The sequence below is a fragment of the Annulohypoxylon truncatum genome, assembly GCF_022578515.1.
Source record: "Annulohypoxylon truncatum strain CBS 140777 unplaced genomic scaffold F4807scaffold_64, whole genome shotgun sequence".
In the NCBI taxonomy this organism is placed as follows: domain Eukaryota; kingdom Fungi; phylum Ascomycota; class Sordariomycetes; order Xylariales; family Hypoxylaceae; genus Annulohypoxylon; species Annulohypoxylon truncatum.
In genome coordinates this window covers 77839-87072 of record NW_025953850.1, presented here as the reverse complement: position 1 = coordinate 87072, position 9234 = coordinate 77839, and the positions used below count along the sequence as shown (strand labels likewise).

At 36.7% G+C, this 9234-nt stretch overlaps 2 protein-coding genes across 2 annotated transcripts; both read right to left on the bottom strand.

Annotated features, from left to right (window-relative positions):
* Positions 1-2690: 2690 nt before the first annotated feature.
* On the bottom strand, positions 2691-5559 carry F4807DRAFT_448579 (uncharacterized protein). Its single transcript, XM_047999944.1, has 3 exons — positions 4460-5559; positions 3782-4399; positions 2691-3727 (listed from the first exon to the last, which is right to left on the bottom strand). The coding sequence occupies exons 1-3, from the start codon at positions 4924-4926 to the stop codon at positions 3001-3003; spliced, it is 1812 nt and encodes a 603-aa protein (XP_047848725.1). The 5' UTR covers positions 4927-5559; the 3' UTR covers positions 2691-3000.
* A 101-nt stretch (positions 5560-5660) lies between these two features.
* Positions 5661-8278, bottom strand: F4807DRAFT_448577 (amino acid transporter). The gene is made up of 2 exons (XM_047999943.1): positions 6391-8278; positions 5661-6270 (listed from the first exon to the last, which is right to left on the bottom strand). The coding sequence occupies exons 1-2, from the start codon at positions 7717-7719 to the stop codon at positions 6010-6012; spliced, it is 1590 nt and encodes a 529-aa protein (XP_047848724.1). The 5' UTR covers positions 7720-8278; the 3' UTR covers positions 5661-6009.
* Positions 8279-9234: the final 956 nt, after the last annotated feature.

Here is a 9234-nt window from a genome sequence, read left to right as displayed (position 1 = left end):
ATTTAATTATAATTATATAAATTATTAATTTAAATAATAATAAATTATTAATTAATAATTAATATTATAAATTAAATTTTATTAAAAATATTAAACTTAAATAAAATAAATCCACGGTTTATGATTATTTTTATATATTTATCGTGATTTAATTTATAAATATATTATATTTTAAATAAATTAAATTTAATGTTAAATGTTTTTTCGAAATTATTAATAATTATAATTATAAATAATAAAAAAAAAATAAAATAAATGTAAGTTTATTTTAAAAAATATAATTTAAAATATAATATAAAATAAAATTAAAAATAATTTTTAATAAAAAATTATTAACGGATATTAATATAACCGATATTTAAAACGGATGCGAAAAATTTAAAAAAATGCGAAATAAAATTAAAAAAATATAATAAAATAATATCGATATAAATTTAAAAATAAATTAATATATTATATTATTAATATAAGTTTTCGATATTTTATAATTTTTTTAAATTATATTAAAAATATATTCGAAATAATTTATAACGAAAAATATTATTTTAAATTAATAAAAATGTTTTATAAATTAATAAATATATAAATATAAAATATAATACGTAAAATTAAAAAATATATTAATTAATATTTAAAATATATAAAAAATTAAATTAATCGATTAAGTTTTAAAAGAAAATTATTATTTATAAATTTTTTAACGATTTTATATTATATTATTATATAAAATTTTATTATTAAATTACCGAAAATATAAATAAAAATAAATTTATAAATAATAAAAAATTATAAATATTTTAATATATTTTTTATAATAATTTATAAATTTAATAAAAAACTTATTTTTATTTTAAATAATATTAATTATACGGTTTAATAATAAATTAAATAATTATTCCGCGTAATATTATTTTATAATTAAAAAATATTAATAAAAATAATATCGGATAAAAATTTAAAATTTATATTTAAAATTTAATAATATATTTTCGTATAAATAAATATTAAACTTATAATAAACATGTTATATTATTTTTAAATAAACGAGTAATTTAAAAAATAAAATTAAAAAATAAAATTAAAAAATAAAATTAATAATTTATTATTATTAAATAATTTTTAAAATATTATAAATAAAAATTATTTTAATATTTTAATATAATATTAATAATATATATTTTTTTATATTAAAAAAATTTAAATAAAGTTATATTAAATTTTAAATTAAAATTAATTATATTTATATTAAATATATTAATAAATATTTTTAATTTTAAAATAATACGAAAATAATTTTAAAAAAAAAATAAAAAAAACTTTAAATTTTATAATAATAAACGTTAAAATATAATATAATAAAACTTATAAAATTATAAAGTTTAAAATTAATAAAATTATATACTTACGTTTATATTACGGTTATAAATTATTAAAGAATTAATTTAAAAAATATAAAACATAAAAAATAAAACCATTATTTATAATAAAAAAAATCGGAAATTTAACGTATAAAATTAATATATTTTCGTTATAATATATATATAAAATTATAAATATATTATAATTATATAAAATATTATAAAACTTAAATTTTTATAATAAAAAATTATTAATATTTAAACGTATTATAATATAAAAAAATATAAATAAATAAATATTATATAAAATTAAAAAATTTATAAATTATTAAATTAATAATTAAAAAAAATAAAAATATTTAAAATATTTAATATATTAAAAAAAATATATTAATATATATAATAAATAATATTAAAAAAATTTTTTAATAAAAAATATAATAAAATTTATTAATTAATATAATTAATATTATTTATTATTATTAAAAAAATTAAAAGTTTTAATATTATAATTAATAATTATAATATTAAATAAAACTTAAATATTATTATAATTAATAAATATAATATTATATAATATAAAAAATTTAATATTATTAAATTTAAAATTATTAATATTTAAAATTTTTTTTAAAATTATATTAAAATTATATTTATATTTTTAAACGTTATATTATTAAAAATTATATTTAATTTTCCGGTTTTTTTTAAAAAAATATTATATTTAAATTATATTTTTAATAAAAGTTTAATTAAAACGTTAATTAAATTTAAATAATTTATTAATATAATTATAAAAATATAATTTCTTTTTATTAAAAATCGGGAAAATTAATAAAAAATATATATATTTTAATTTAATTATATAATTATATATTTAAATTATATTAATATAATAAATAATTTTTTTTAAATTTTTTTAATTAATTTAAATTTAAAAAAATTAATTATTATTTATAATATTATATTTAAATTTTATTATAATTTATATAATATTAATATTTTTAATATTATAAAATTAACGTTAAAAACGAAAATAAATTTTTTTTTATATATTTTAATTTTAAATTAAAAATTTATTTATTATTAATTATTATTTAATTATTTTTTTATTAAATTAATAAATATAATATTAAATAATATTAAATAATTTAATATTATTAAAAATAAAATTATTAAAATTATATATATATATATATTTAAAATAATATTAAAAAATTTTTTATATTTATAATAATTTTTCGTAAATTCATGGCATATTTTTTATAAACTCCGGCAAAACCCGGGCATGTCCTTCGTGAACTTAAACATAAAACTTTTTAAAATCCCACCGTTCCTACATTAAAGCTTAAGCTTCCTCATGGCTTTACACTTACAATAGCCGCCAGCAGGGACTTCGCAGCTGGTGCTGGACTTAGCGGGAGTTCCTTATGGCAATATTTTGAAAGCATCCTCTGTATCGTCATGGTTAAGGAAAAGTGGAAGGGTATCGCATGACATCCTTAACAATGGCTGTTTTACAATAAGAACTACATACATAAAAGTCTTTATACTGAACATCGTTTTCTGACTAACTCTAAATCGTAATTTATAAAATGTTTTACATTATATTGATTAAAAGTCAAGTTCGTGATATCATATGCTATTCTTCCCCGTGCTCATCATCAATTTCTTCTCTTTCATCATCATCTTCTAGGCCCCAGTCCTTGAATCCGGAACCCCGAGCCCAACTTACTCCCTTCCTCACGCGGCTTTCGCGTATGGCCCTCGCATCCCTTTCGTATACGGCACCAGTAATGGCAAGCGCTAGCACAAATACCCATACGTCGCCTCCTTTCATAGCACGCCACCACCGTCGCTTGACACCTACCTTCCACAACGAGTCCACGCTCGTTCGTGCGCTATATAAGAACACGCTCCTCCCCTCTTTTCGCTCCACCCATGCCCACAGGCCTGCCAGGAAACCGCCGAGGAAGAAGCGTTGCGTCGGCAGGAATGCACGGGGCAGCCATGTCTGAAAGAAGCATATGCTCGCCCACGCTGTCGAGATAGCCCCCGTCGCAAAAGTGGACATGCGGAGAACCCTGGACATAAGACGATTCACAAGATACAGTGGCGAATTATACAGCAACTTATAGCGCGGAAGCATGAGCACCGAATAGAAGAGCAAAAAGAACCGCCCCATTCGCGGAAAGGACCGCACCCAAAATGTTAGATATGTGCGAAGACACGAAGGGTCCGAAGGATGAAGAGTGGCGCAGCTCAAAGAAGTGATAAGAGGGTGAGCTCGTGCGGCTAGTGGTGCGACGGCTGCGAGAGTCGAAGGTAAGGTTTCCTGTTCCGGGAATAGAGTCGGTGACACGAAAGGTCTTCAAACTTGTTAGCATCTTGTCATATGCCAAAGCGAGCTGGAGTTTACTCACGGCCAATTCAGCTTGGCCATCTGAGCCAAGTTATCAGCAATCTCCCAGGCGTTAGGCCACTTGATCCCGTTAGGAAGATTTTTGGGCGCCCCATGAATATAGGTGGTGGAGCTTTTCCATATGAAATCGACGAAGGCAACTGGAGAAGACTCCCGATCAAACACTACTGCGTGTAGGAGCTGTCCGAAAGCAAATGGTTGAAGCATCCAACTCCCCCACCACCAAGGCCGCTCTCGTTTAACTACTCCCTTCCCGCCGGCGCGGACCTTCCAGCCCCAGATTAAACCCTCGTCCTCGCAAAGGTTCCAGCCAAATTCGAGAGCACGGAATATAGCTGCGATGGCTACTGTCACGCGCAGCTGTTGCGAGGGATATATACCTAAAGCCAATCCCGCAAGGCTGGCACCTACAGCCGGCGCATAGGGGGACGTAAGCGCCTGTGTTGTCCTGGGGTTTCTATTACGAAAGGGAGCTGCCGACTGGTCTAATAGATGGGCTCGTAATCGACTAAGAAAGCGAAAGAGAAGGCGGTACATGAGTAGGATGGTGGATAATGATAGCGATAACCGAAGACCAGAGGACTTGTAGAATGGTTGCTTCCTCTTCGGTGAAGCGGCCCTGAGAATATGTTAGCATCCCTGGCGACTTATCCCTTAGGCACATCGTATCACTCCTTACTCCTTTTGCGCCTTGACCCTCGTCATCACTGTCTCGTAAGCTCGTACTCCTAAGCCTGTTGCCATAAATACACGCAGAGAGTCCCTAATGGCGCGCGCATTATAGGTGTCTCCCCCGTCGGCATTGCCATTTGCTGGCTTCTCCTTCCTGTTCTCTTTCCCTTTACCGACATCTCCGTCTGTCACGGATCCTCTCCTTATGCCGCTGCCCTCCATATACCTTTCGACGGCGTTTACGCTGGGTACTCTCTTCCTCAGCAGACGCGACCGCGACAGCACATATTTGTGGAGAGTTTCATATTCGCGAGCCGAGATGGTATACCTTATGGCATTGCGGAGGACCGGATCGACGGCAGACCTAGGCTTCGATTTTGAGCTCGCTCTGGGTCGCGTTACGGCGTCAGGCTGGCTCGGAATCTCGAGCGGAGGGAGGGTAGGTAGTCGCGAAGACTCGGCTTCGGATGCCATAGTGATCTGGATCGAATCGACGATTTTCACGATTACGTGGGAAATTGATGCCCAACAGATGTTTACGATAGAAGGACTGGATGTGCAAAGTGATGGAATCCGACAATTCGGGTTTGTTGTTATTATCTTTTTTAGCCCTTCCTTTCTTTTCTTCGTGTCTAGCTATAAGCAGCGCAAAAACTAGGTTGTCTCAGCTCAGCTCAGCATCGGATTCCGGTGAATCATGTCAATTCAGCTGTAGCGATACGACGTCGCACTCGCCGGGCTGGTGTTCTCAACGTGTCGATCGATAGCAGCCTCGTAGCGGGAGAGGAATATGCCACGGTTCGGATGAGACGAACAAACATTGATGATTGTGGGTAGCGTGGTGGGTTTAGAATGTAGACAGGCCTGACAGGTAAGACAGGCGAGATATATCGTAGGATGGAGATCGGAGGTGGGCTTGCCTCGGGCGGTGGATTTTGGTGGGCTTTTGGTGTAGAGAGAAAGAGAAGATAGGACAGAACCAGATTAGATTAGGGGAGGAGTCGTCGCGTGTCTGGCACGGGAAACATATAGGTAAAGTACGATCCATTTAATTAATAACCTCCCACTACGTAAGATTAGGGTCTAAATAAGCAATAGCAATGCAAGTATATTGCTCTGCCTCGGCTCAGCTGGCATGTGAGCTATGTACTATATTGTGGGGTAGAAAGCTTAAGCACCCAATGCATGGTAGGTACAACAGTACAGACGTCTCATTTGACTTCAAGGTTTATCTACATATCTATCTTATAACTACATACCTTATAACTACCTACGTAGGTGTATTCCGACGCTACTCCTCGTTGTCCTTGTCGTCACCTTGGAGGATCCTACCTATTTGGACCCCAAGTAGATATATTGGGGATGCCTATGATGTGTAGCATACATACTCTGCTGTGAAAATAGCCCCTAGTTCCATTGTGATCACCGGTGCATTTTATACGATTCCACGCCTTTGCATTGACAAAAAATGGTGTGACTATGTACAGCTTCATCTAAACCTACTAACATTGAAGGTAAGGAGACCCGCTTATCTAGAACCTCTGCACCTAGACTTATTCAAGCTGCGGCCTTTGAATCAGACTCGGCTGCGTGCTCTAGCACTGCTTCCACGCCCTCAATCTTGCCCTTCTCTAGCCCTTCAACGTCGACATGTGGCCCCGTGTAATTCTTACGACCGTCGAAGATCCATGTGAGCATGGCAATGATTAAGATGACACCAAATGCAACGACGCAGTAATTCATGTTCTCGCTCGTAACCGGTAACTCGGGCGGAAAGACGAATAGAACAGTCGTCAGGACTGTCCAAGCTATTCCGACCTATTTCCTCCCCCCAATGAGTCAGCTTATGTAATAGGTAGAGCGACGACATTCCAAAGCCTTCCCGCGTCCAGGACTCGGGGTAAATATGAAGCGCGGGGCAAAGTAGTAACAACTTACCAGGTTCATAACCCAACCCGCCATGCCAGGCAACTTGAACGCGCGATTCTCCGGTAGCATTCTGCGGCCTCGCAGCACGTTAATGGACGGTGGGATGGCGTACGTCACGCCGAGTGCGACGACTGATGCCGACGTGATGGCATTGAAGGTGCTCGATGACCCGAGGAAGATGCACCCGAACACGACGACCCAGGCGGCCGTCCAAAGCAGCGCGTTTAGCGGCACATCTAATTTCGGATGAACCTGCGCAAAGATATGGCTGAACGGAAGCCCGCGGTCTCGCGCAAACGCGTATGACATCCGGCTGCTCGTCGTCATTAATGTTGTCGCGGTGAAAAGCATGCATACGAGAGGGAACATCAGCAAGCATACGCTGCCCGCGGGGCTTTTGGTGGCGTCCATGAAAATCTGTAGCAGGGGCCCGGCGCTGGATTCTATCACGTTGTCGATGTTGTCAACGCAAAAGAGCAGGCAAGACAGAAATATGAAACCTGTTCCCATCCCGATACCGATGCAGTAAAGCATGATCCTTGGGCCACGTATATGCGGTTGCGGAATCTCCTCGATCATGTGAGCCACGGCATCGAAACCAGTGAGCGCAAATGCGCCCTGCAGCAACCCTAGCAGCCATGACAGGCCATCTGGCCATCCGACCTCGTTGATAAATTCACCATAGACGAAGGCGCCGCTCTGGTAGTTTGGCGACGCGCACGCCAATATCGTGATGCTGATGACGACGAACCCTGTCAGGCTCCAGAAGAAGGCGGCCTTGGTGAACAAGGGCAATAGCCTCGTCGAGAAGGCGTTAATGAAGAGGGCTATGAAGGTAAACCCGATATAGATCAGAAATTGATGCCAGGACTTGGTCTCATAGTCGGAGTGCAGCAGCGAGATGATGTTGATGATGAACGTGCTCCCTAGCAAGCCTCCCGTGGCCGTCAGCGCGACCCATCCGCTTACGTTGATCCAACCAGTGGCATAACTGATGCTCCTACTCCAGTTCTTCCACGCGACGATGGCGGCCCAGTGGTACTGTCCCCCGGCAGTCGGGTAGGCGGAAAGGAATTCGGCTAGCGAAGCGGCCAGACACAGGTTGCAGATACCTGCCACGATGAGACCCCAGACGACAGAACTAGGACCGCCCGAGGGCAAAGCGACTGAGATGGACGCAGCGAGGGCGGTCCAGGTGTTGAGGATGGCGAAGGCGAGCCCAAGCATAGAGATCATGGAGAAATTCCTCTTAAGCTCCTGCTTATGACCGAGATGCGCTAGCGCTGCTGCATCTTGAGCGATGCTAAGGCGCCGACCTTGTTCTTCGGTCTCGCCCATTGCTTTTGCTTTTCTGTGAATATTGTGCTTTCCCCCCGTCCTTTTGAGGATCCAGTCTTGATTCTAGTCTTGGTCCAAGTTTGCTTATTCCTCTCTCTGCTCCTTTCCCTCGTCTTCTCTTTCTTTTTATTATCCTTCTACCTTATTTGCTAGACCTGAGGTGTCTTGAAATCGTAAATATATATTTTAAAGAAGTTAAGGTCGTAAATCAAATATATGATACCTAGAAGAGATTTTATGCGAAGACGTCCGATGTATGAACAGGTAGTTTATAAACACATACAGGTACCTGTCGATCTAGTACGATAGGGGGTACAATGCATTATTTAAGTTGGAAGCGGAATGGCAAAAAAGAGAAATGGAGAAGAAAGAATAAAAGATGAGAAGAGTTAAGATAATTGAGACTTCGAATGAGTGGAAGGCGTTCTCGCCCCTGTCAGGAATAAGCTAATTCTTATCAACGTCTTCAGGGTTTGATCTTGTTATTCTATTACATTAGGTATTCAATCTTCTCTTTGTTCACCGAGTTGGTGGGTCCTATATCTGCTATTTACATGTATCTTACGTGCAGTCACTGCTCCAGCGCCACGCTACGCGGGGCAGGCGGGAACTTAAAAAGCTTGAACTCCGGAGCCTCTGTTTCGGCCAGGGTACCGATCGTGCCTTGCAACGTCATCCATGCCTGTTTTTGGTTTAACATATGTAGAACTTTACTCCGTACTGTCCGTACCCGTTCCTACCAGCTGCCTAGGTATGTACCTACCTAGCTAGAACTGCTAGAGCTAGATACGTAAACTCGGCTTCCCCGCGCTGATCTAGAACTTACCTAACATGGATTCGAACCCCCATTTGGTAATGACTCGGGAGACCTTGCTAGGTAACGACTCGTTATTTATTACCAATTTAGGAATGTGCACCCTGGACGTACCTACGATATTGAAGTATTAAATCAACACTGAGTCGTATCTACATCTACACATCAATTAATTCATACGCACAACTACGTATATCTCAACAATCCTTCATATTCTTAACCACAATTGATGGTGGTGTATGGAAATTCATCATAAAAACACTTTTGGCGAGACCCGAGGTCATCGGCTCTACAAACATAAGGAGGTAGACAAGATGGTCCGGTTTAGGTACCGTCTATCAACCCTTTTTGCCCTGTTTATCCTTAATTCACACGTAGCCATACCGAATCAACTCCTTACATCCCTACCGCCGACTTTACCCTACGTGCAGCTTCTATGAATCAAACCTGACCGAGCAATTCCAGCGGGGGGGATCAAATGTGAACCTATCCGCATTCCTCCCAAACTCCAGGGCTGATGGTTTCATGGTCGAGAAAAGAAATGGAAAAAACGAACTGCAGCGGCGACATTCATCTGCAGAGGAGGTGGATGGGGTCGATAGGGTATTATGTAAAATGCAAAATGGTGCTCGTTTGATCCTTCCCTACTCTTCGTAATTCTTCTGTACTGTCTAACCACTTTTCCGCCCTGTCCTTGACCG

Excerpts from the sequence above, each read along its gene's own strand:
- F4807DRAFT_448579 (XM_047999944.1), bottom strand. The coding sequence starts at position 4,926 with ATGGCATCCGAAGCCGAGTCTTCGCGACTACCTACCCTCCCTCCGCTC. Across the intron at positions 4,400-4,459 it reads AGGGTCAAGGCGCAAAAGGA|GGCCGCTTCACCGAAGAGGA; the intron begins GTAAGGAGTGAT and ends ACATATTCTCAG. Across the intron at positions 3,728-3,781 it reads ATGGCCAAGCTGAATTGGCC|ACCTTTCGTGTCACCGACTC; the intron begins GTGAGTAAACTC and ends ACAAGTTTGAAG.
- F4807DRAFT_448577 (XM_047999943.1), bottom strand. The coding sequence starts at position 7,719 with ATGGGCGAGACCGAAGAACAAGGTCGGCGCCTTAGCATCGCTCAAGAT. Across the intron at positions 6,271-6,390 it reads CGGGTTGGGTTATGAACCTG|GTCGGAATAGCTTGGACAGT; the intron begins GTAAGTTGTTAC and ends GGGAGGAAATAG.